The sequence below is a fragment of the Bos mutus genome, chromosome 29 (assembly GCF_027580195.1).
Source record: "Bos mutus isolate GX-2022 chromosome 29, NWIPB_WYAK_1.1, whole genome shotgun sequence".
NCBI classification, from domain to species: Eukaryota; Metazoa; Chordata; class Mammalia; order Artiodactyla; family Bovidae; genus Bos; species Bos mutus.
In genome coordinates this window covers 7,657,533-7,685,490 of record NC_091645.1, presented here as the reverse complement: position 1 = coordinate 7,685,490, position 27,958 = coordinate 7,657,533, and the positions used below count along the sequence as shown (strand labels likewise).

Here is a 27,958-nt window from a genome sequence, read left to right as displayed (position 1 = left end):
TTTTAAACTTAATTATTCTGGCAGTTCTTTAGTGATAGCTTGTTGTGGTTTTAATTTGCTTTTCCTTAATGACTGATGTTGCATATTCTCTTTGGTGAACATCTGTTCATATCATTTGTATTTTCTAATTGGGTCATTTATTTTTTCACTGTTGAATTTTGAGATTTTCTTTTATATTCTACATACTAGTCCTTCACTAGGTCTGTAGTTTACAAGTATCTTCTCCCATTCTGTACCTTGGCTTTTTATCTTCTAACAGGTCTTTCACAGAGAAAAAGTTTTAATTTTGAGGTATAATTTATAGTTTTTCCTTTTATGGATTGTGCTTTTGCCTAGACTTAGATCTCTAAGATTTTCTCTGATTTTTTTCCTCTCAAAAGTTTTGTAGTTTTATATTTTACATTTATGTCTCTGATAGTTTGAATTTTTGTATAAACTATGAGACTTTGAAGTTAATTTTTTTTTCTTTTGCCTATGGAGCTCTTTTTACTCCAGTACCCTTTGCTAAAAAAGCTATTTTTCTTCTGTGGAATTGCATATGTATCTTGTCAAAAATCAGCTGGATATATTTATGTGTGTCTGTATCTAGGTTCTCTATTCTGTTTCATTAATCTATTTGTCAGTCCCTCTGCCAGTATCGCAAAACCATTGCTGTAGCTGTATGATATGTCTTGAAATTGCATAGACTCATTCCTCTCACTTCATTCTCTTTTTCAACGCTATTTTAGCTTTTATAGTTCCTTTGCTTTTCTATGTAGGTTTCAGAATAATCTTCTCAACCTCTCCAAAACTTTTTCTGAGGTTGTAATAGGAATTGTGTTAAACCTATGTATCACTTTGGGGCAGAACTGATGTTTTTCGATATTGAGTCTTTCTGTCTATGAATATTTATTTATATGTTCTTGATTTCTAACATCAGCATTGGGTAACTTTCAGCATATAAGTCCTACACAGGTGTTATGGATTTTCCCCTAAGTGTTTCAGTTTCTAAGGAGTTATAAATGCTGTTGTATTTTTAATTTGGGGGTCCACATATGTATTCATTAGTCTTGTATAGAAATACCAGTAAGTTTTGTATGTTTAGCTTGTATCGTATGCCCTTGCTCAACTCCTTTATTAGTTCTAGGAGGTGTGTGTGTATGTGTGTGTGTGTGTGTGTGTGTATGTGTATGTAAATTGCTTGGGAGTTATGTTTACTAGACAATCGGGTTATAGGGACACTTGTGTTATAAGAGATGTTATGTGTGTTTCCAGGAACAGAAGAAATTTTTTATGTAACTACTTGAGTATGAAACAGCATACCATATTCTGCCCATCAGTTCAGTTCAGTCGCTCAGTTGTGTCCAGCTCTTTGCAACCCCACGAACCGCAGCAAGTGGCCTCCCTGTCCATCACCAACTCCTGGAGTTTACCCAAACTGATGCCCATTGAGTCGGTGATGCTATCCAACCATCTCATCCTCTGTCGTCCCCTTCTCCTCCTGCCCTCAATTTTTCCCAACATCAGGGTCTTTTCGAATGAGTCAGTTCTGCGCATCAGCTGGCCAAAGTGTTGGAGTTTCAGCTTCAACATCAGTGCTTCCAATGAACACCCAAGACTGATCTCCTTTAGGAGGGACTGGTTGGATCTCCTTGCAGTCCAATGGACTCTCAAGAGTCTTCTCCAACACCACAGTTCAAAAGCATCAAATCTTCGGTGCTCAGCTTTCTTTATAGTCCAACTCTCACATCCATATATGACTACTGGAAAAACCATAGCCTTGACTAAACAGACCTTTGTTGGCCAAGTAATGTTTCTGCTTTTGAATATGCTATCTAGGTTGGTCATAACTTTCCTTCCAAGGAGTAAGCGTCTTTTAGTTTCATGGCAGCACTTACCATCTACAGTGATTTTGGAGCCCCAAAAGATAAAGTCAGCTACTGTTTCCATTGTTTCCTCATCTATTTCCCATGAAGTGATGGGACCGGGTGCCAAAAGTCTAAAATGAAAGAGACTACTTTCTAACCCCTGAAGATAGTAGAAGACCATTAGAACTGAGGAGATGGTTGAGGATCTAGGGAGTAATTGAAAATAACACCAACATTTTGTTCCTTAATTATGTAATTAGGTGAATGTGACACTATTACCTGAGGTTGGAAACTCAAAAGTAAAAGCATTTTGAGGAAACACAAGAAGTTCCGCTTTGGACAGGCTGATTTTTTTTGGATGTCTCTGGTACATCTTTATTGACATGTCCAATAGACATTTGAAGTATGAATTAAGAATTTAGTGGAAATGTTAGGGTTATATTGGAATTTCTACTTTGATATGATAGATGATGCTGTGGGAGGGAACATATACAGAAGGAGTAGCTATCTGAGGAAGAAATGCTAACAAAGGAATAGCATTTAGAGATATAATGGGAGAATGAGAAGACTGCAGTCACAGAGGCCATAGAAACTTCTCTTCTGTCAACATTTTACCTATTTGCCAAGATCCATCTTCCAGATATTATTGTCTGCCCAGTCCCATCTCCGTTTTGGTCGTGTTCTAATAGTAGTTCTGTAGCAGTTTCTTCTTCTTCTAGTCTAGCATTTAACACACTGCCATATTGTCATTAATTGTTTATATGTCTGTTTCTCTATCAAGTTTTTATGTTCCTTGCAGGCAAGAATTAGATCTGACTCACCATTGTGTTTCCTGTATATGGCTTACTTCTTAATAGCAGTTTGTATAATTGAGTGAAGTAGATTATCAGAAGCTTCTAAGGGGTAGAATAAGAAAAGAATTGAGAAGAGGCCGTTAGATTTCCCTTAGCACAGGGTAAGTGTTCTGCCCAGAATGGTGAGGAGTGAATGCAGGCTTCTCTGGTCTTCCTTTTCTCAAGTCTGTCTTGCCCTTTCTTAAATTCCCTCCCTCATTCCCTAATTCTGTCATCTTTTGTTCCTTTGATCATATTGTTTCACCTTGATAGAACAGCATTTCTTCATGGTACCTGTGAGAATGCCTCTGATCTAGCTCGTATTCCCTTTTCAATGAAACTGAATGAATGGTTTTTATCAGTTTCTAGTTTTTGTCACTGAAATTCTCTAATATTCAGGTTGATAATATCTGTAATGCAGTTTTGTTTAGCATTCAATTTCTATTTGAATTGAACTTCACTTTTTTGTCTGTTTAAAAATATATCTTATTTTTCAGTTTAAAACTTTTTCAGTTCAGTTCAGTCACTCAGTCGTGTCCGACTCTTTGCGACCCCATGAATCACAGCACGCCAGGCCTCCCTGTCCATCACCAACTCCCGGAGTTCACTCAGACTCATGTCCATTGAGTCAGTGATGCCATCCAGCCATCTCATCCTCTGTCGTCCCCTTCTCCTCCTGCCCCCAATCCCTCCCAGCATCAGAGTCTTTTCTAATGAGTTAGCTCTTCGCATGAGGAGGCCAAAGTACTGGAGTTTCAGCTTCAGCATCATTCCTTCCAAAGAAATCCCAGGGCTGATCTCCTTTAGAATGGACTGGTTGGATCTCCTTGCAGTCCAAGGGACTCTCAAGAGTCTTCTCTAACACCACAGTTCAAAAGCATCAATTCTTTGGTACTCAGCCTTCTTCACAGTCCAACTCTCACATCCATACATGACCACAGGAAAAACCATAGCCTTGACTAGATGGACCTTTGTTGGCAAAGTAATGTCTCTGCTTTTGAATATGCTATCTAGGTTGGTCATAACTTTCCTTCCAAGGAGTAAGCGCCTTTTCATGGCTGCAGTCACTATCTGTAGTGATTTTAGAGCCCAGAAGAATAAAGTCTGGCACCGTTTCCACTGTTTCCCCATCTATTTCCCATGAAGTGATGGGACCGGATGCCATGATCTTCGTTTTCTGAATGTTGAGCGTTAAGCCAACTTTTTCACTCTCCACTTTCACTTTCATCAAGAGGCTCTTTAGTTCCTCTTCACTTTCTGCCATAAGGGCGGTGTCATCTGCATATCTGAGGTGATTGATATTTCTCCCGGCAATCTTGATTCCAGCTTGTGTTTCTTCCAGTCCAGCGTTTCTCATGATGTACTCTGCATATAAGTTAAATAAACAGGGTGACAATATACAGCCTTGACGAACTCCTTTTCCCATTTGGAACCAGTCTGTTGTTCCATGTCCAGTTCTAACTGTTGCTTCCTGACCTGCATACAGATTTCTCAAGAGGCAGGTCAGGTGGTCTGGGATTCCCATCTCTTTCAGAATTTTCCACAGTTTATTGTGATCCACACAGTCAAAGGCTTTGGCATAGTCAATAAAGCAGAAATAGATGTTTTTCTGGAACTCTCTTGCTTTTTCCATGATCCAGCGGATGTTGGCAATTTGATCTCTGGTTCCTCTGCCTTTTCTAAAACCAGCTTGAACATCAGGAAGTTCACGGTTCACGTATTGCTGAAGCCTGGCTTGGAGAAATTTGAGCATAAGGCACTATAAATATTTATCTCAAATTTGCAGGTTACTTATCATGTGATTGATCCACATTGTGGCCCTTTACCTATTATACCTTCAATAAACTAAAGTGTCTTCTTTCTGTCCTGAAAATTGAATTTTCATAGAAAGAGCTATAAAATACCTGGGTTTTTACTTTAATTTGTAAATATATACTATTATTTCAGTATCTTCCACATAAGAGCTAACTTAAGTGGGAAAAGTTGGTTGGATTAAACAAAAGACCCTTTTTCTTTTCAGATTGCAGCAATTCTCCGGAAACGAAAATTAGACTATTATTTACACAAACTGCTCCCTGAGATCCTACAGTCTGCTTCATTTCTGACTGCTAATGGGGCCTTGTTTATGGCTTTCTTTTGCATTTTAAGGTTGGTACTCATAATAACCACTGGAGATTAATGCAAATTTCCTTTATTGAAATAGAAACAAACTGATGTTTATATAAATGTTGTGCAGGTCACTCCTTGTTTATTTTTTTCTCTCTGGGACATGGCATTTATTTATCTCAAAGAAAGCTTGTAAAACCAGGAGTTGTGACCGTTTGGCCTAACATGTGATGTAAACTTCAAATCACTGCTGTGATTATGGAACAAAAGTGCTTTAATGCATCATGTATTTTCTGGGGCCCACTGTATTTACTGCGTTGTTAATGAGGATTTCTTAACTTTTCAGTTTTATAGATTTGAAATTCAAAGCAACTGTCCATGATATAGCTTGGGTCCATATGTAGTGAACGGACTTCAAAAGGACCATAAAATGCTTGTGTTTATCTATGAAACTCCTGGCATATCCTACTGATGAAACTTTTGGTCTTGATTCAGTGCATTATCTGTTTCACATGCTTCATGCTGTATATATGCAGTTAGAATTCAGTTTTTGGTATTGTGATGTACCTAACATATTTAGTAGATATTTACTTTTTATCTTTCAAACAACGCAAACTAGTTATTTAATTTGTCAAATTGAAATACTTCACATTCTATTAATATTATGTTACCCACTTAGTATTGCCAAAGTAATTCTGCAGGTAGAAATATAATTTCCAGGTGTCTTTCATAGATTCTTTTTCCTTAAGAACAATAACATTTATAAACTTTTAAATTGCGCAGAAAATAATTGATATAATTTATACTATTGAGTAAATAAATCATGCCTTTAAATTGACCTGAATAATCTGTGCAAGAAACTCTTTATCATGTAGTCTCTGGAAAGTTTCTAATACTTGTTAAAACTCTAAAAATAGAGTTGTACGATAATTAGACTTAATAATAATAATAAATTGTTCTTGAAGCATATTTATGTTATGTGAACCCTTTGGTTAAGTTGTGAAAACATTAAATACTAATTATAAGATAACATCTATGTTCTTTCTATACCTGAGTCACTGAGTTATTTTCCTTTAATTCTTACATTCAATAATTTATTAAGCCATTTGTCGATTTTATTAGAGGGAGAACCACCTCCACTTTTCTCAGGCAGAAAGTTTCTGATGCCCATTGCAGAAATACCTATGTTATTTGTAAATTTTCTAATTTTTTAAAGCTAAGCTTCAGTTGAAAAGATAATTTTATCTGTGATTCTTGATCCTTATCTGTATGTATATAGCAAATATTTTTTCCTATAATACATCATTTAGCAGTTGAGCACCATTGTTCAGATACTTTCTTATTATTTTTTTGTTTCTCCCCTTCTTAGGAATATATCGTCTTTGAAAGGAAAAAAGAATTTCCTAGTATCTCCAGACTTCTTTTTATTTTCTCTTTGAAAACCCAAGAAGTTAATGGCTATTTGTAGTGAAACACCATAGTGAGACACTTTGCAGATTCTTTCTTTCAAATGATGTATTCTAGTAAAAGAAAAGCTTTGTATACATATATAACTAAAAGATATAAAATATTTTAGTAAGTGATGTAAGAAAAAACTTATCCAGGGTTGTAGAAGCAAAAGAGAGACATTTGTTGAATATTCATCATGTGTTAAAAAATAGAAGTAGTAAAAAAAAAAGATATAATGAACTTATACACAAAACAGAAAGAGACCCACAGACATAGAACTAACAAATTTATGAAAGGGGAAAGGTGAGGAGTAAATTAGGACTCTGGGATTAGCATATACACACTACTGTATATAAGATAGGTAACCAACAAGGGACCTACTGTGATAGCAAGGGAACTCTACTCAATATTTTGTGTTAATAATAACCTATAAGGGAAAAGAATCTGAAAAAAATATATATTTAACTGAATCACTTTGCTATACACATGAAACTAACACGCTATGGTAAATCAATTATACACCAATAAAAGCTGAAAAAAATGTAGTAGTGATAATAATAGTAATACTGGTAACAATAGCTAATGTTTTCTCAGTGTTTCCTTTGTGCCATGCATGGTGCTGGGAAGGATCCCATGTGGCCATCTTAGCAATTATGTATGAGATAGGTAATATATTTATTCCCATTTGATAAATGAGGAAACTGAGAACCTAGAGGGTTTTGCAGAGTGAACAGTATTGGGTCCAGGGAATGTCTGAATGAATATAACAGATTAAATGACTGCAAGGAGAGATACCTATTAGTTTGCTGTTGTAGTAGCCTGAAGAAGAGGTGGTGAGGGACTTGACTGAGGCAAAGGCAGTAGGTTGGAGAGGAATTTGAGAGATAAATTGTATATGGAAATACTTAAGTGGATGATTTCATGTATGGAAGACAGAGAAGCCAAGGATGTCTCCAAATGCCACACTTAGGTGAATAAGTAGTTGTTGATGTCATTAACCTAGGAAAAGACAAGGAAGAGCAAGTTCATGGAGCCTGGGGAGAAGAAGAATGAGCTTGGCTCTGGTCCTATTGAATTTGATTTGCTGTGGGACACCTAGACAGAGGGTGAACTGGGAAGGGGAACTCCTGTGTGTAATAACTGCAGTGACCAACAAGAAATTTTGTTTAATCCTTCCAAATTTCAATTTCAGGAAGATACTTGGAAAATTCTACTTATGGAGTCCCGGCTTTGGTGCCGCTTTGCCAGCATCTTATGTGGCCATTCTAGTTGAGAGAAAAAGCAGGTAAAAATTTGCATATCTACGTGTTTAGTAGAACCATTCTCACCCAAATTAGAGTTTTGCTTTTGTTTTTTGCTTAGTGTTTGTTGTGGTCCAGGGAGGAGAATTATTTCCACATATATTTTTCAATCTTGCAAATATTTGATGGAAAATTTGATTTTATACTTATTAATGTTTTTAAGCCTATGAAAAAGAAGATTGACATTATACAGTAAAATACCCATAGTCTTTGTTTACTATAAATCTAGAGCGTCCTCTAATGTGCCAAACTAAAGCATGACATGCATAAGTTCCAGCTAAAGATCTTTTCTGTAACCACAATACCATTATCACACCTAAGAACATAAACAATAATTTTCTTTATTCATCTAGATTTGTAATTTGCTTTAGACTCATTACCTCTATTAAGTCAGTTATTATTTTTAAGATTTTTGTTATCAATTTGAAAATGTTCCATGTGGAATAATACGGTTTCTGCAAAATACTACAAATGTTATGTAAGTTTTTCAGTCAAATAAACTGTTGAAGTTAGACATTTGGCATAAAATAATTTTTGCCATCTCAAGAATATTTATTTTTACTGCTGAGACCTGCTTTGATTCCACCTTTATCCCAGATAATCAAGATAGTGTCATGTGTTAATCAAGACGGGGTCATCTTTCAGCTGATGAAGATATTTGTTATAATCACCGATCCTCTAGTAAGAATATAGATAGATCTTGTTATATAACTAAATATTTACCTAAACTACTTATTATTTTTAAGTCACTAAGTCGTGTCTGACTCTCTGCGACCCTCTGAACTGTAACCCGCCAGGCTCCTCTGTCCATGGGATTTCCCAGGCAAGGATACTGGAGTGGGTTGCCATTTCATTCTCCAGGGGATCTTCTTGACCCAGAGATTGAACCCAAGTTTCCTGCGTTGGCAGGTGGATTATTTTACCACTGAGCCAGCAGGGAAGCCCTAAACTACCTGAGGCCATTTTAATGCATTTTTGTAAATGTAATAATATCTAACTTTTTGTGATTCTCTGATCATGCTTTTGGATTAGTAAAATTACTAAAATCAAAGGGTTTTATAACCCCAGCAAAATCAAGTCAGTATTGCTAGGAACATGAGCTTCCCTGGTGGCTCAGTGGTAAAGAATTCTCCTGCAATGCATGAGATGCTGTGACATGGGTTTGATCCCTGGGTTGGGAAGATGCCCTGGAGGAGAAAATGGCAACCTACTCCAGTAACCTTGCCTAGGAAATCCCATGGACAGAGGAGCCTGGTGGGCTACAATCCATGGGGACACACAAGAGTCAGACACGACTAAGAGACTAAACAAAAACATTGCTCAGGAATATAGGTTACCCCACCCAAGAGGAGAGTACAGAGTAGTCACTAAATAAGTGTGGATACTGGACCTATATTATCTGACTCGGGAGACTAGCTCTGCCACTTATTGGGTGACTTCTATGGCTTATTTCTTACCTGAAAAATGGAGATAGTGATTAAGTACTCATATAGTTGTTCAGAGAATTAAATGAGTTAGTTATGTGAAAAGTGCTTAGAAGAGTGTCTGACACATGGTAACTGTGTTGTGTTAAGTACTTTTATTATTTTCTCCCCTATAAGTAATGAGAGTATTTTTCTGGTGATTGTAATTTCTTGATCAGTTTATAAATACAAATATTGGTTTTTGGAAATATAATTTCAAAATATTCTAAAATAAGAATACTTTCCTACATAATTCTAGCACTATTATCACACATAAGAAAATTAGCAGTCATTCCCAGCTGCTGTCTTGCCCATACTGTCCTAAAATACTTCATAGCTGGCTTTTTTGAACCGAAATCTCGTCAAAGTTGATGGACGGTGTTCTGTTTCTTTATTTTCTCTTGATCTTGGTTAATCATCCATCCCACTTTTATCCTCCATGGCAGTGACTTATTGATATGACCAAGCCAGTTATCTTGTTGTTTGTAAAATCATTTATGATTTTGTCAGAAATTTTTCCTCACAGAATTGTTTAAATGGTATTTCCTGTGAACTTGAAGTTCAGTCAAAATCTTTGATTAGATTCGAATTAAATATTCTTGGTAAGAGTTTACTTCATAGATGATACTGACGCCATCCGGAGGCCCAAACTTCTGAGTAGTTTTAAGTTTGAATATGTGATTAAAGTGGTAATCAGCAGATCTTTCCAATGAATTGTTATTGATGATGAATTAGATGAATGGATTTCCAGATATTCCATAATCTCTGCTTTGCTGGAATAAAGCTCAGTTGATCCTGACATCACTAAGACATCATTATTGTGAGATGGCTACTTGTGTGTGTTATATGTTTGTGTATTCTTTATCCATTTTAGTGTCACTGTCACATTTACTTTATAAAATGTTTTATAAATTTTGTTGTTTTTCCCCTTACTCTGGTGTAATTTAAGTAGCAGTGAATTTTCTGGCCTTTGAGGATTTAGTCTGATCCTCTGTGAGCCCTCCTGGCCGTGGTGACTCTTTTGGGCATGGTAGTTCTTAAGAAGTTGTTTCCTCTGTGGAAACTGATCTGCTTAAACTCACTCAATTCTGTCTCTAACAGAAAGTTATCCATCTCTTAAAAATTTTCCATTTCCCCCAAATTATCCATTTATAAAGATTTTTATATTTATTAGCATGAAGCTCATGCAAAATAGTCCGATATGATTTGATTGAATTTTCTGTTTTCAATTGTTATTTCTCAACTCATTTATTTTGTATTATTGCTAGCTACTAATTTTGTTGATTTTGCTTTTCAATGAATCATTTATTAGTTCTGTTTTTTGGTTTTCTAATTCATTTCTTGCTGTCATTTTTTTTCCTTTTTTTTTTTTTTTTGCTAATTTTCTTTCCTTTTATAATAAATATCTTTTTGTTTGGGGCTTTATTTATTTTCATTCTTTAAGTTCTATTGATATAAGTATTTAAGGCTATGAATTTTCCTCTTTGATTATATATAGATTCTGATATGTTGTATTTACATAATCATAATTTTCTAGAAATTCTGTAATTTTAGTTTGTTTTTCTTCTTTGATATAAGAATTATTTAGTGGAGAGCTTAAAATGGAGAGGCCTCTTTGTTATTGCTGGCTCATGGTAACTGGGCTTCCCTGGTGGCTCAGACGGTAAAGCGTCTGCCTGCAATGTGGGAGACTGGGTTCGATCCCTGGGTCGGGAAGATCCCGTGGAGAAGGAAATGGCAACCCACTCCAGTATTCTTGCCTGGAAAATCCCATGGACAGAAGAGCCTTGTAGGCTACAGTCCATGGGGTTGCAGAGTCAGATACAACTGAGCGACTTCACTTCAGTTCATGGTAACTACGCTTCATCATTTGAGGAACTGCCAAAGTGTTTATTATACCATTGTTCCTCCTCTCCAGCAGAGTAACGAGTCTAATTACTTCACGTTGTGACTAACACTTGTAATTATATGCTTTCTGATTATGGTCTCCCTGCTGCTGCTGCTAAATTGCTTCAGTTGTATTCGACCCTGTGCGACCCCATAGACGGCAGCCCACCAGGCTCCCGCGTCCCTGGGATTCTCCAGGCAAGAACACTGGAGTGGGTTGCCATTTCCTTCTCCAATGCATGAAAGTGAAAAGTGGAAGTGAAGTCGCTCAGTTGTGTCTGACTCTTTGCGACCCATGGACTGCAGCCTACCAGGCTCCTCCGTCCATGGGATTTTCCAGGCAAGAGTACTGGAGTGGGTTGCCATTGCCTTCTCCTTAGAGAGTGAAGTAGTATTTAAGGTGTGGTTTAGGTTTGCATTTCCCAGATGACTATTGGTATTGAGCAACTTTTCATGTACCTACTAGCTGTTTGTAGATCTTCTTTGGAAAAATGCCTGTTTAGATCCTTTAACTGCTTTTTATTGGGTTATTTATCTTTTTATTATTAATTTGTAATCATTCTTTAGTTATTCTAAATAAAAGCCATTATGAGATATAGGACTTGTAAATACTTTCTCCCATTCAGTGCCTTGTTTTTTATATTCTTGATCATGTCATTTGAAGAACATACATTTTAGATTTTGAGGAAGTCCAATTTATATATTTTATTCTATTCTTGTATTTTTGTGTCATATTTAAGAAGCCCATTATCAAATCTAAGGTCACAAAGATTGTCTCTATGTTTCCTTTTAAGAGTTTTATAGTTTTAATTTTCATATTTCAGTCTTTGATCCATTTTAAGTTAATTTTTGTCTGTGATGTGAGGTAGGGGCATACTGTATTTTTAGTATCGTTTTTCACATGTTGCTATACATGGAAATGTATTGAGTTTTTGAATGTGATCTTGATTCTTGGGTTCTTGTAGAATTTACTTGTTAGTTCTAATAAGTTTTTCTGTATATTCCTTGAGATTTTTTACATTGAAAATAATATTGTTGCAAATAGGGACAATTTTATTCTTTGCTTTCCAGTCTATATACCTTTTATTTCCTTTTATTGTGTTGGTACATCCTTCCCTTGTTCCTGATCTTAGGGGAAGGAATTCAGTCTTTCACCTTTACGTATGATGTTACCTGTAGGGTGTTTTTTTAAGATACTTTTTATCAAGTTTAGGAAGTTCAGATGTATTCCTCGTTTTGTGAGAGCCTTGATCATGAATGGGTATAGCATTTTGTCAAATGTCTTTCCTGGATCCATTGATATGATCATGTGGGTTTTTGTGCTTTATTTTAGCCTGTTTCTAGCATTTTAAGAATATCAACGAGGTCAAATTGACATAGTTTATCATATCTAGGATGGGTTTTCAATCCTGGCACTATTGACTTGTTTTGGGCCAGATAATTCTTTGTTTGGGAGAGGACTGTTCTGTGTATTGTATTCATACATACCATTGGCACTCCCTTCCCCTCCCTACCAAATTGGGACAACAAATAATGTTTCCATAGGAAACATGTCCCCATGGGATCAGTTCAGTTCAGTCACTCAGTCGTGTCCGACTCTGCAACCCCACAGACTGCAGCACGCCAGGCCTCCCTGCCCATCACCAACTCCTGTAGCTTATTCAAACTCATGTCCATTGAGTCGGTGATGCCATCTAGCCATCTCATCCTCTGTCGTCCCCTTTTCCTCCCGCCTTCAATCTTTCCCAGCATCAGGGTCTTTTCAAATGAGTCAGTTCTTCACATCAGGTGGCCAAAGTATTGGAGTTTCAGCTTCAGCATCACTCCCTCCAATGAATGTTCAGGACTGATCTTCTTCAGGATGGACTGGTTGGATCTCCTTGCAGTCCAAGGGACTCTCAAGTCTTCTCCAATACCACAGTTCAAAAGCATCAATTCTTCAGCACTCAGCTTTCTTTATAGTCCAACTCTCACATCCATACATGACTACTGGAAAAACCATACCTTTGACTAGACGGACCTTTGTTGGCAAAGTGATGTCTCTGCTTTTTAATATGCTGTCTAGGTTCATCATAACTTTTCTTCCAAGGAGCAAGTGTCTTTTAATTTCTTGGTTGCAGTCACCATCTGCAGTGATTTTGAAGCCCAAGAAAATAAAGTCTGTCACTGTTTCCATTGTTTCCCCATCTGTTTGCCATGAAGTGATGGGACTGGATGCCATGATCTTAGTTTTCTGAATATTTGAGTTTTAAGCCAACTTTTTCACTCTTCTCTTTCACTTTCATCAAGAGGCTCTTCAGTTCCTCTTCACTTTCTGCCATGAGGATGGTGTCATCTGCATATCTGAGGTTATTGATATTTCTCCCGGCAATCTTGATTCCAGCTTGTGCTTCCTCCAGCCCAGTGTTTCTCATGATGTACTCTGTATATAAGTTAAATAAGCAAGGTTACAATATACAGCCTTGAGGTACTCCTTTCCCGATTTGGAACCAGTCTGTTGTTTCATGTCCAGTTCTAACTGTTGCTTCCTGACCTGCATACAGATTTCTCAAGAGGCAAGTCAGGTAGTCTGGTATTCCTTTCTTTAAGACTTTTCCAGTTGATTGTGATCCACACAGTCAAAGGCTTTGGCATAGTCAATAAAGCAGAAGTGGATATTTTTCTGGAACTCTTTTGTTTTTTGCTGATCCAACCGATGTTGGCAATTTGATATCTGGCTCCTCTGCATTTTCTAAATCCGGCTTGAACATCTGGAAGTTCATGATTCACGTACTGTTGAAGCCTGGCTTGGAGAATTTTGAGCATTAGGTTACTAGCATGTGAGATGAGTACAATTATCCCTATGGGATAAATCCCCCCTTTGTTGAAAACTACCAACCTATATTGTTACTAAATTTTTTGTCTAGTTTTATTATTTACTGAGAGACAGGTATTAAAATCACCCTTCTCTGGTTCTGGATTTGTCTGGTTCTTACTTTAATGCTGTCAGTTTGGTGTATACACATTTATGGTTGTCATTTCTTCAATGATAAATTGAACTTGTTATCAATATAAGATGTTTCTCTATAGCTTAGATAATTCCCTTTGCTCTGAATTGTGTTTTATTTGGTATTGCTATAACCACTCCAGCCGTGTTGTAGTGCTTGCATTGTATTGAATTTCTTTCCAGTTAATTTCAAATCCCTTAGTTTTATATTTGAAATGTGATTTTTGTGGATAACATTGCCGGGGTCCAGCCCCGGCTGATCCAGGGTATTTGAAGCGGGGACGGCATCTGCGAGGATCAGGATACAATAGCTTCAATTAGATATTAATTAAAGATATAAAGAGTAATAGAATAAGGATAGCTCAGTAGGAAAATTCAGTGGAGAAAAGAGGCTGAGTAGCTTGGTTTACGCGGGAGACCAATAAAACTTCAAGACAAGAAGTTTGCACCACTTACGTAGGCCACAGGCATCCTTCCGTTCTCCCGAAGGAGAGGAGACACTGAGGCCTCCCCTGTCAGATCTTAGAAGCCCAGGTATAATTAGTAAGCATGGTGGGTTCCGCGCTCCAGATGGAGACTCAGCCAGAGTGAGAGAGAGAGAGAGACATGGGGAGACCAGTCTTTCGAGAAACTAATCCCAATTCTTTATTTTCCAGAGTCTACTTTTATACACTGAGATGTTATGCAAAAATCACGTGGGGTCAGCAGTCCTGACTTTTGTCAAAATCAGGTGCTTCATACAAATGTGTACAGAGGTCTTAGGGGTGTTACATCATCTTCTGGCCAGGGGGCCTGCTGACAATTTATGACCCTCTCCTTGTGACAGTGGTCAGTCAACCAGGACACTTATTTCTCCAGGGGTGATTATTCTTAAAACAGATGCCACCCAAATAAAGTTACATTCCTATAGGGTGAGGGTGTAGTGGGTTTTAGTTAAGGAAAGAATTTACTTAGCCTAAGGTCTAATGTGATTTATATCAAAGGTTAATACTTATTTCTTCTATATATTCATTAATGTGTGTAAGGGCAGGGGATGTGGAGTCTTAGCAACAAACATTGGCTCAACAAATGAAAAACCCTTCACCAATACAATTTCTAATCAGCCCATTATACTTATACTAATAGTTTTCTAACTTTTCTAAGGAACCTGTTTTTAGAAGGTTTAAAGCATCTCGTGCCTCTCACGGTTGGGAGGCTGTGAGCAATCACATGTGGCCGGACAAGCCTGTCAGGCAGGCTAGAGAACCTTCAGAGGAGTTTGTAGGTTGAAACACTCCTATCACGCCCAGGAATTATTATTAACTGGAGCTCTAAGTTAACTCCTTCTCCAAAAGAGGTGGTGGGGGACAGCCCCCTGTAAAGTCAGAGGTGTAGGGGAGAGCCCAAAGTAGTAAAGTAGGCAGGCTCTGGTTATGGGGGTAGATGCTCGAGAATTTCCAGGGGGACTCCTGAGGCTCGATCCCGCCTTTGCGTATGTCGAGCCTCCTTCCTCATGACCTTTGCCATGGGCGGAGTGCCTCACGCCGGCCCCCAACATAGCATGTAATTGGGTCTTGGATTTTTATTTTTTAAAAATTTTATATTTAAAAATTAAGAAGTTACTTTTTGGCCAAGCCACGTGACTTGGGGGATTGTCATTTCCCTGACTTGGTATTGAACCCAGGCCCGTTGCAGTGAAAGCCAAATCCTTATCACTCAATTGCCAAGGAATTCCCTGGGTCTTGGTGTTTTAAATCTATGTTTACTAATTTTTGTCTTTTAATTAGATTAATTAGTCCATTAACATTTGGTATGTTTATTATGATGTGACTAAATTAGATTCACTGTTTCATTACTCTTTTTCTTCTTTTTTTTCTTTCTCTGTTCCTTTTCCTGCATTCTTTTCCATTATTTGAATTTTTTTTTTTTTTTGGGTAGATGGTGACACTGTGTTATTTTAAAAAGATTGTCCTCCACTCCCTTTTAAAAATGACTATAATTTAGGGGTAGGAGTTTTAGGTTCAAAGCAAAATTAAAGGGGAAGTATAATGATTTTTCATATATCCTGATCCCTACACATGGATATAATGTGCTGTGCTTAGTTGCTCAGTCATGGCCGATTCTTTATGACCCCATGGACTGTAGCCTACCGGGCTCTTCTGTCCGTGGGGATTCTCCAAGCAAGAATACTGGAGTGGGTTGTCATGCCCTCCTCCAGGGGATCTTCCTAACCCATGGTTTGAACCGAAGTCTCTCACACTGCAGGTGGATTCTTTATTGTCTGAATCACCAGGGAAGCCCAAGAATACTGGAGTGGGTAGCCTATCCCCTATAGCCTTCCTAATTATCAATATCACCCAACAGAGTGGTACGTTCGTTACAATTGATGTACCAAGATAGACATGTCATTATCAGTCCAAATCTATAATTTACATTAGGGTTCTTGGTTTTGTACATTCATGGGTTTGGACAAATGTATATGGACACATATAGACCATTATAGTATCTTGCAGAGGAATTTCACTGTCTTAAAAATTCTGTGTTTGCTTATTAATCCTTCTCTCCCCTCAACCCCTAGTAACCACTATTTTTTTTAACTGTGTCCATAGTTTTATCTTTTCTAGAATGTTGTGTAGTTGGAATCATACAGTATGTTGGCTTTTCACATTAACATCTTTTACTTAGTGATATGCGGTTAAGTTTCCTCCATGTCTTTTCATGGCTTGATGGGTCATTTCTTTTTGGAGCTGAATAATATTACATGGTCTGGATGTACCAGTTTATTTATCCACTGACCTACTGACAGACATCTTGATGGCTTCCAAGTTTTGGTAATCATGGATAAAGCTTCTGTAAACCTTCAGGTGCAGGTTTTTATGTAGACAAAAATTTTCAACTCCTTTGGATGATTGCTAAGGGTTGTGATTGCTGGATCACATACTAAGAGTTTGTTTAATTTTGTGTGAAACTGCCTACTGTCTTCCAAACGGTCTGGGCCATTTTGTATCCTTACTATTCCTGTTGTTCCATGTCTTCACCAGCACTTAGTTTTATCCGAATTTTGACCTTCCTAATATGTGTGTGGTAGTATCTCATTGTTGTTTTAATTTGCATTTCCTTGATGATATATGTATGTTATGGGGCATTTCTTCATGCTTATTTACTTTAATCTCTATGTATATATATATTTAAAGGTTTCTTGTATTTGGCATATAATTGGGTTATGTTTTAGATCAGCTTTGACAATCTGTCTTTTAACTGTCATTCAGAGTAATTGGTGCAGTGATAAAGAATCCACCTGCCAATGCAGGAGACCCAAGAGATGTGGGTTGGATCCCTAGGTCAGGAATATCCCCTGGAGTATGAAATGGCAACCCACTCCAGAGTTCTTGCCTGGAAGATTCCATGGACAGAGGAGACAGGCAGGCTGTAGTCAGTGGGGTTGCAGAGTCAGACATGACCGAGCACGCACATAGCTAGTGAAGTGATTATGATATAGTTGGATTGATTTCCAACATATTTGTTACTGTTTTTTCTTTGTTGCCTTTGTTCTTTGTTCTGATTTTTATCTTCCGGTCTTATTCTGCCTTTTGTGGTTTTAATTGAAAGTTTTATGTATTGGATTGGCAAAAACTTTCATTCAGGTTTTTCTATAAGATGTGATAGTCAAGCTCCTGGAGGTAAGACTCAAAAGTGTGGGCCCCTCTTAAGACCAATACCTGTGGAATTTTTAACTCCCAGACTGTGCCTCCCTCTGTTTATCCTAACTCCCACACTGAACCCCCTGCTGTGTATCAGTGACAGTGCAGATTGTCCTCTCCTGACTCACTCCCTCAGAGGTTTCAGCTTGTGAGTTTGTGCTCTGTTATGGTCTTTGTCTCTGTATCTGCTTGCAGTTTCTGCAGTTTAGGGGGCAGCAGTTTGTAATGTGACCTTACTTCTCTTGTGGAAGTTGACTTTTCAGTTTGTTCAGCTTTTTACTTGGTTTTAGGACCAAGTGATGGAAACAGTGTCAGACTTTATTTTTTTGGGCTCCAAAATCACTGCAGATGGTGACTGCAGCCATGAAATTAAAAGACGCTTACTCCTTGGAAGGAAAGTTATGACCGACCTAGATAGCATATTCAAAAGCAGAGACATTACTTTGCCAACAAAGGTCCGTCTAGTCAAGGCTATGGTTTTTCCTGTGGTCATGTATGGATGTGAGAGTTGGACTGTGAAGAAGGCTGAGCGCCGAAGAATTGATGCTTTTGAACTGTAGTGTTGGAGAAGACTCTTGAGAGTCCCTTGGACTGCAAGGAGGTCGTCCATTCTGAAGGAGATCAGCCCTGGGATTTCTTTGGAAGGAATGATGCTACAAGCTGAAACTCCAGTACTTTGGCCACCTCATGCGAAGAGTTGACTCATTGGAAAAGACTGATGCTGGGAGCGATTTGGGGCAGGAGGAGAAGGGGACGACAGAGGATGAGATGGCTGGATGGCATCACTGAGTCAATGGACGTGAGTCTGGGTGAACTCCAGGAGTTGGTGATGGACAGGGAGGCCTGGCGTGCTGCGATTCATGGGGTCGCAAATAGTCGGACACGACTGAGCGACTGAACTGAACTGAACTGATCACTTCCAGGTTCCTTACATGTAAACTGGAAACTGGAAGAAGAATTTTTTTGTAAGAATTTCATTTTTATGTATTTATTTCTTTTTAAATTTTTCCAAAAAGTCAAACTCTTTTTTGAAGAGTAACATTTATTTAAATACCGTGATAGTACCAAAATAAAATTGTGTTATTAATATTAAAAGCTATAACTCCTTAAGGCATGAAGAGGTTTCCTGGAAGTAGTTTATTTCCTATTCTCCTTTTACATTTGATAGTAAACTGTTTTTTAAGCTTTCTGTTTTTATTTATTTAAGTGAGCTATTGCACTAGTATTTTATTCATAAGACACTAGGGATTCATAGAAAATTTGTCCTAGATTATGACTTGTTCTAAATATTAATTGGAGTGGATTTACTCTGTTTGAGACCTGATTAGAATTTGAGGCTTCTCTGGTGGCTCAGATGATAAAGCATCTGCTTGTGATGCGGGAGACCGGGGTTCAATCCCTGGATCGGGAAGATCCCCTGGAGAAGGAAATGGCAGCCCACTCCAGTACTCTTGCCTGAAAAATCACCTGGATGGAGGAGCCTGGTAGCCTACAGTCCATGGGGTCGCAAAGAGTCAGACATGACTGAGCGGCTTCTCTCTCTCTCTCTCAAATTTTAACTTCTTTATGAGTATTATCCCATGGTTTCTGAAGAAAAAATGATCCTTATCATGATGTGATTGTTTAGTAGTTGAACTTTTTGTGACACGTGTTGATTTAGTTCTGTTCTTTATTTGATGATGCAATTAAAAAACCGGAAATAGCTCTAAGTTCTTTTTTTTTTTTTTTAAGCGTTGTGTGTATATATGTACATCAAGCACAAATGGTTTGGGGTCTAATTAAAATTTTTAAAATTAAATTTTATAGTATTGGTCAGAAGCTAGTGACTTTAAAATACAAGTTTAAAAAACTTTTTTGGCTTTAACAATAGAACAGAAAAGCAAATCTTTTAGCTTTGTTTCTTTGTAAGTTGTTGTATAGTGTATCTTACTTTAAGGAAGTCTTGTCTCTGTTTATCTGAAATTGTGCAAAAGTTAACAAGTGGTCTTACTTGCTTTGAAAACATTTTTTATTTAGCAACAAATTTTTCTTAAGATCTCATTAAAGGTCAAGATACCTGAGTAACCTACTCAGATTACTGAGTAGAATCTGGTAGAAAGTAATCTACCAGGGTTTTTAAAACTAAGATACACTATAAAACAACTTATAAAGAAATAAAGCTAAAAGATTTGCTTTTCTATGTTTTATATAAGTAATTTACAAAGGTTGAAGATAGGTGTATTTCAAAATTATTACATCTATCCCCAAATGAAACATATTAATATTGTAGCATTTAAGGAAGAGGAATTTATAATTATGCCTTTAGTTCCCAAAGAAAGTCAATGATATGTTGTTGGAGGTGGCCAGTAGGCAGCTTGAAGTGTGAGTCTAGACTCAGGAAAAGCATGGTAGTTATATAAATAAAATTTGAGGTTTCCTCCCGTAGGTGATTATTGAAGCTATTGGAGATTAGAGTCTCAAAGCTCAGAATAGGAAGCCTGAGGTTAGAGGTTGAGAAATAGCAACATTTAAGGAATTAGTTTTGGACCAATTTTTAAATTAATTGATCAGTTATTAGTTCTTCCTTTTAAAAGTAAATATCAGTAATATATTAGAAAGGATAGAAGAAAAAGAATGTGGAGGATTAACAGTTTTTTTCCAAGTTAGCAAATCATGATAATTTAAATTTTTAAATCTCTGAAGCTCTATTCAATAATGAAATCTTTACTAAAGTTATACGCTTTATACTCAATTGTATAATCATCTTTTTTAAAAGAAGCATTTAATGAGGTACAAGCATACAACATGGTTATATACACACACATATGTATGATGGATACATATGTGTGTGTGTGTTATATAGGTATAGATATATTAGTGAAAATCTATCTATATTCATGAATATGTTTTCATCTATATTGGTTTAAATTTATTTCCTCACAACTTTTTTCTCTCTGTCTCCAACTCATGCATCCTTTTATTCATCCATCCACCCATCCATCCATCTGTCCATCTTTCTGTCTCCTTCCACCTACAGAATTAAACATGCTTTGCCAGCTAGTTCCTAACACCTTGTAAGAGGGCAGCTTACTTAAATCTTAATCGCATAACTATGGGATTCTGCAAAAGCTTTGAAGTTGTTTCCAGGGTTGCTTAAAAAATTTGTGCCACAAAGAACTGTGATCTTAGTAACTCAGCAGGAAGCTTTGGTAACATCTAGTTTATCCCTAGGTGGGCTGTTAAGAACCAGTCTACTCTTTCTTTTTCTAGGAAGTGCTTTGTTTGTGGTTCAGAAAGAAGTTGTTCTGATGGATTTTGTTTTGTAGAGTTGTTGTGGATTTGCTTTGATATTTAGTATTAGTTTAGATAAGTTAAAACTGCAGGGTGCTCAAACAAGGACATGGATTAAAGTATCAAAAATTGGGTATTTATTCTAAGCATATTCATGGTTTAAGTTGTTAAATTACATTGTTGTCATTATGAAACTCCTAAGCAGATGTGACCAAAAGGAATCAACTATGTATTATGTGGGTAAAAGAATACCTATAAACAGGCCTATAAATTATTGGTATCTTCAAGTTTCAGTGTCATATTCACAGGAAGAAAATGAGATTACCTTACAGTCTTCTGAAAAGCTTCCTCTCTGTTATCCACTGTATACCATAGAATATAATTATGGAGTCTTTCTCTAGTCTAGAAGTTTGTCTTACCCATTCCTGTACCTTAAAGAAGTATTTTATACTGTTCTGAAATATTTTGACAAATGAAATTCTATTTTATTTTGAAAGACTTTCTGAAATGGTTAAATAAAATATCTTGGTAAACAGTGTTTAGGAACATTCACTTTGTTTTTCTTTAATCTCTAATTTCTCCTTATCCACTGAACACAGACATATTTTATATGTATATATAAATATTTAGAAGTTACACTACTAATACCTAATACCTACTGTATTCCCTGGTGACCTGAGTTATGAAATGTGTTACATACAGTGTCATTCAGAAGTTTGAGAAAGTTAACTTAACGAATATTTACACTAAAGTTTTCAGAAAATAAAAAGCATTATTGTCCATCTAATCAGACAAAATAATGTCATTAGAAGATAATCCTTGAAATTTCAGTAGAATGTGAGGATACCTTTTATTCTACTGAGATGTTAAGAAAATGTAATTATTTTAATATTTCCCCATAAGGAATAGTGATACTCTGATTGCACAGTTCTTACAACAGTGGTTCTTAATACTTTTTTAGATAGTACCCCTTGATGTACACACCACTTACATTTTTAATGGAAGTTTAAAAGATTCACCTCCTTTCCCCATCCAAAAAAAGAGCTTATCTGTGGTTGAAAGAAATACTTGACTAACTTTAGGTTGCTTATTCACTGAGTTTCACCAGTCTTCTAATCTAGTGATTAGATTAGAAGAATGGAAGTATTTGTGTGTCAGAGCCTCCTGTGAAGGTTAAGAAGTTATTGTCCTCCTTGGCCCCAGCCCTTCCTCTAGGCCCACTTTTTTTCTAATTGACATCTCCCCCCTTCCCCATCAATGTTGTAGCAGTGTTTTAATGTGTAACTTGGTTTCCAGAGAGAATTTACTCACTAGGAAGGGAGTACTTGTTTGTCGTCAGACTTAGGCTAGATACAGTCAAGTGTTAAATAATAAAATGGTATTTAATCAACTTACCTGTTTCCTGTAATATTGGACGAAGTGACCATCTCTGGAGAAGTGATAAAATAAATTACTGTTCTGATATTCTAACCTGCCAAATAAAATACCGTCTTCTCATTCTTGAGGCTGTTAGTTTTGGGTTGGAATTCAGATAAAGCTGAGGAGGAGGTGATCGTCCTCATTATTTGGAAATGGTAAATTGAAACTTGGGGCTTCCCAGGTGGCTCAGTGGGTAAAGAATCTGCCTGCCAGTGTAGGAGATGTAGGTTGGATCCCTGGATCAGGAAGATCCCCTGGAGAAGGAAATGGCAAACGATACAGTATCGTCGCCTGGGAAATCTATCTCATGGACAGAGGAGCCTGGTTGGCTACAGTTTATGGGTTGCAAAGTGTCGGACAAGACTGAGGAACTGAATAACAACACATTGAAGCTTGAGACCGTGATAGTTTCAAGTACTCTAATAGCAATACATCCTTGGCTTTTTACTGATGGTTGGACATGACTGAGCGACTTCACTTTCACTTGTCACTTTCATGCATTGGTGAAGGAAATGGCAACCCACTCCAGTGTTCTTGCCTGGAGAATCCCAGGGATGGGGGAGCCTGGTGGGCTGCCGTCTGTGGGGTCGCACAGAGTCGGACACAACTAAAGCGACTTAGCAGCAGCAGCAGCAGCAGCAGCAGACTGTGTCAAGGCTTTGTTTATCCTCGATGTACAAAAGCCTGCTAGGATACCATATTAAACAAATCAGTGAATTTTAGAATTGAAAGATAACTTAGTAAAGATTTTCTACTGTAGAAGCAGTACCTTGGAAAGAATATGAAACTTGAGTCAGAAGAAATTGCTTTTTGCCACCTTCATATTTTTAAATAAACCACTTCTCTGATTCTTGGTTTTTAATAGAGTGAGGACGATAGTGTCTGCTTTATACTCTGTATAACTACTGAGAGGATAAAATCTGATTTCAAAATATTAATTATACTGTGTAAATTATTAAATTTTATACAAATGGATCATGCTTTTGCTTGCTAATAAATTAGTGTCTTTAGTCAGTCGTCCCTCTGTCTAGGCTATCTTTCGTGATTATTTCTACAGTGTATGTCTATAATGTATTCCTTCTTGTAAGACTGGATTCCTAGTGACACTTTGCTTAGTAATTCTACCATTTGTTTAGTGTCTGTTAGATGCCAGGTACTATTGCAGGTCTGTGAAAATGTAATGGTTAAACAAGATCATCTTTGCTCAGTAAAGATAAACAGTTACAGATGGAAGCTAGTGATGATTCTAGAGTTGGGTTACTGTTATTATCAGAGACAGAATGAAGTTAGTGGAACAAATGTTTCTGAAGATAGCATCATGTATTAGTTCACTGCACTGTTGGTGTTGTTCAGTCACTCAGTCGTGTCTGACTCTTTGCGACCCCATGGACTGCAGCACGTCAGGCTTCCCGGTCCTTCACCATCTCCCGGAGCTTGCTCAAACTCATGTCCATCTCATCGGTGATGCCATCCAACCATCTCATCCTCTGTCATCCCCTTCTCCTCCTGCCTTCAATCCTTCCCAGCATGAGGGTCTTTTCTAATGAATCAGCTCTTCACATCAGGTGGCCAAAGTACTGGAGTTTCAGCTTTAGCATCAGTCCTTCCAATGAACATTCAGGACTGATTTCCTTTAGGGTTAACTGGTTGGATCTCCTTGCAGTCCAAGGGACTGTCAAGAGTTTTCTCCACCACAGCTCAAAAGCATCAGTTCTTCGGCGCTTAGCCTTCTATATGGTCCAACTTCACATCCATACATGACTGCTGGAAAAACCATAGCTTTCACTAGATGGACCTTTGTTGGCAAAGTAATGTCTCTGCTTTTTAATACATTGTCTAGGTTTGTCATAGCTTTTCTTCCAAGGAGCAAGTGTCTTTTAATTTCTCTTCATAGTGAAATGTATTTTTGGGCACTACCACTGAAATTACAGAAATATTTTTACTTTGGTTTTGTAATGAAGAATACTATTTTTTTGTTCATACGTAACCAGGAATTGAAAAGAACAGATAAATCCTTGAGAAGTGTTTAGCTTTTCCATGTATGTGTGACTCTTAGATGATGATGTTACCCTGATTTTTCTTGATATGATTTATTTAAAATAAGTACTATTGAAACATCTTTGATTTAGAATTTGATAGGAACTAAAGATTGGTAAGGATTAGTAAGAACAATTTCAATTGGTATGTATAAATCATAGAAAAGAAGACTTAAAAGGGACCTTACAGATCATCGTATCACTGATTTTGAAATTCATTTTTAGAGGAGCAGTGGAATTCTGTTGTTCTGCTAAGGTATATTAGGACCTGCTGAAGAGGGACATTGCTGGGGGCATGGCCCAGTATGCCTAGGGCGCCTCTCCCTTTCAACCAGGATGGACCCAATGTGGTGTTTTATATATTAGTGATAAATGTAAGTTTTTTTCTTTAAATAGTTTTTATATTAAAAATATGTTAGATAACTAATTTCCTCATTTTAATGACAAAACTAGAGTACCACGGAGAAGGCAATGGCACCCCACTCCAGTACTCTTGCCTGGAAAATCCCACGGACGGAGGAGACTGGTAGGCTGCAGTCCATGGGATCGCTAAGAGTCGGACACGACTGAGTGACTTTCCTTTCAATTTTTACTTCATGCATTGGAGAAGGAAATGGCAATCTACTCCAGTGTTCTTGCCTGGAGAATCCCAGGGACGGCGGAGCCTGGTGGGCTGCTGTCTATGGGGTCGCACAGAGTCAGACACGACTGAAGCGACTTAGCAGCAGCAGCAGCAGAGTACCAGTGAAAGTTAACTGGAACCTTGATTTCTTAACTTCACTTCAGCATTATTCAGTTACATCATACTGCCTCCATACGGCTTTAGTAAATTGAAAATCCTGTTAAGCCATTTTAAGTGATGAACAATCAAGGTTTTGTATGACTGAATCTGACATCAAGAAGATTGATTGATGATGTTAATATCAAGATCTAGCATGATATTTAAATGAAAGTGATTTGATATTCTTACTTTTTATGTTACAAAGTAATTGTTTCTTTGAGTACTAAAAATGTGCATTCTTGAAACTCAGATATATTTCTATGATTTTCAGAGTTTATTTGAGCCCTGCCCTTTAACGCTTTAAATATTAAAGACCTCTTTATTAGAGGGATGTGCGTCATTTATGGTCTCATGTGCAGTATAAGTTAAAATTATAAGGGCATAACATTGTCCTTATCTTTGAGTTTCTAGGTGAATTCTCATTAAGTAAGAGTGAATATGCATTTAGTAAATATATAGTTTTTCTGTAAAGCAGGTGTTCACAGAGCTTTTGTTTGTCCTTTGGTGTTAAAGAGTTCACTTAGTACCTGACTTTTCACTTAGCAATGAAATTAAAACAAGGTGATTTAGTATGATTTGTAACAATGTCTAATAAACAGTTGCATTATGTGTAAAATGATAGAAGATCTGATTTTTTAAAATCAATTTGCATTTAGTTAGAATTGTTATGGCCTTGACTTCTTGGCAAGATGAATTTGCTAGGATTCTTCATTAAGCTTAGAATTCTCTAACATAAAGATAGACTAATAGCAAATTGTACCTCTCTTCCTATTAATAAATAATAAAGTGTCAGTAATTTTAAAAATTGAGATGTAATTGACATGTATTGAACACTGTATTAATTTTGTTAGATATATGATCTTTACAATAAGTCTAATTAGCAATTACTAGTCAATAGTAATTTTTTTTTTTTAAGAAATGTTAGAGCTTTGACTTTATTTTTTTAATTCTTTAGAAGATTTTGGCTGTGCTGGGTTTTTGTTGTGGCATGTGGGCCTTCTCTAGTTGCAGCGTGCAGGCTTCTCTCTTGTTGCAGCGTGTGGGCTCTCGAGCTATGGTGTGTGGTCTTAGCAGTTGTGGCGTATGGGCTCAGTAGTTGTGGTCCGTGGGCTTAGTTGCCCTGCAGCATGTGGGATATTAGTTCCCTGACCAGGGATCGAACCCACATTGCCTGTATTGGAAGGTGCATTCTACCAGTAGACTACCAGGGGAAGTCCCAGGCAATAGTAATTTTAAAGAATTCTAATTAATGAGCACTAAACAGAATATTTAATGACTGCCAAACAGAATGACTTGTAGAATTGATTTATACAATTAACTGTTACAGTACTAAAAACTTAGTTCTGCATAATCTACCCCTTTCCCACCACTCCTGAGAAATGAGTTGGTAGATTTCTAAAAAAAATGATGAAGTGATTATTAAATCAAATTTGTGCTTAGTCTCACTCTCTGTCTTCTTAAAATTATTTGCAGGAGAGGGCTGCTCACAATTTATATGGCCAACTTGGTAAGTAAATCTTTTTCTTTTTTTGCATTTGAGGTTTTTCCATGCATTTTTTTTAAACATTCTTTTGTTTTTTGAATAAAATTCCCTTAAAAAAAGGAAACGTACTTGATTTTGATAATGTTGTCTGTCTTTGTTTTAAAGGATAGACTTAAATGTTTAAAATAGCTTTGATGCTCTCTGGTTTATTCCTGTTACATTATATGACTGAATTGTACTTATTTCAGGAGGAAATAGATTCACTGCCCTGTGTTCTTCATGATTCTTTTTTCTTTTACACTTAGGTCTTCATCTTTGGTAGTGTGCATATCTATATCTGTATCCTCTCTCTATGTATCTTTAATTTCATTTCATATTCTGCTTCTATTGCTAACTTCTTATGGAAAAAATGATTTAAGGATAAGTGTTTATGATGTATAGTTTTCCTGGATTTCAAAATAGCATTGATTCTATTTTTGAATATACTGAATATATTTAATAATGTGATAGTCTAGGCTTCTAAAAAATTTCTTAAGTTTTCAGAATTGAAATTAATGTTGTCTTAATACTCTTTGCTGTAGATATATACTCAGGGTATATGATTTTCATTGTCAAGCTCATATTTTAAAAACATATGTGTGTTAAAAGCTTTTAAACTTGTTTCACAGAAATTATAGGCAACAGTGAAAAATTCAACTAAGGAAAGATAAATAATTATTTGTTTACCTAAGGATAAATTTTTGAGTTCTGTAACAGAGGAGACTGTAGTTCAGGGTTGTATTTAGCAACTTATTTCAGTTTTAAAATATTTGATTTTTGCTCTGTGTAAGTTACTGTGCTATGTGCTAGAAGGCAAGATGAAGACAGTCCTTGTATTTATGGAGTTTGCTCTCTAGTGGAAAAGTCACAGTAGAAATAATAATGTTTGAAAAGAATTGAAAAATGAATTATAGGGTGCTATGGAAACCATAATAGTAGCACTAAACTATTCTAGGTGCTGCTTTCCTTTCTTATTTTGTAAAAAACTTAAAAATATTACAACTGCATCCCCAGAATGGATTTGAGTTTTAATGCATTTGTTTTCCTTTTAGTTGTGCACAAGCTTTTTTATATGACCACATGGTCATACTTTAATACCCAAATACTATATGTATTTATACACTTTTCTTAAATTCTAAGTAAATTTCCACAAACTTTATGTATTGCCTGGTTTAACTAGAAATTACTAGAGATAAGATATTTGATTTTGATTGATATAATCAATGTTGGAAGATGCCCTAAAACTACTCTGGTCTGCTTTTTATTTTGAAATAATCATCGATTCCTACGCAGTTGTAAGAAATAATAGATCTCATGTACTCTCTACACAGTTTCCCTTAATAGTAGTATCTTACAAAACTATAGTAGATCAAAAGTA

At 36.7% G+C, this 27,958-nt stretch overlaps 1 protein-coding gene across 2 annotated transcripts in view; it reads left to right on the top strand.

The window, feature by feature from the left end:
* TMEM135 (transmembrane protein 135) overlaps window positions 1-27,958 on the top strand; it is a 289,014-nt gene that overhangs the window by 44,005 nt on the left and 217,051 nt on the right. For both annotated transcript variants that reach the window (XM_070365068.1, XM_070365067.1), the window contains exons 2-4: window positions 4,701-4,828; window positions 7,428-7,520; window positions 26,532-26,565. In XM_070365068.1, the coding sequence (XP_070221169.1) occupies window positions 4,701-4,828; window positions 7,428-7,520; window positions 26,532-26,565 (255 nt within the window). The remainder of the gene's footprint in view (window positions 1-4,700; window positions 4,829-7,427; window positions 7,521-26,531; window positions 26,566-27,958) is intronic.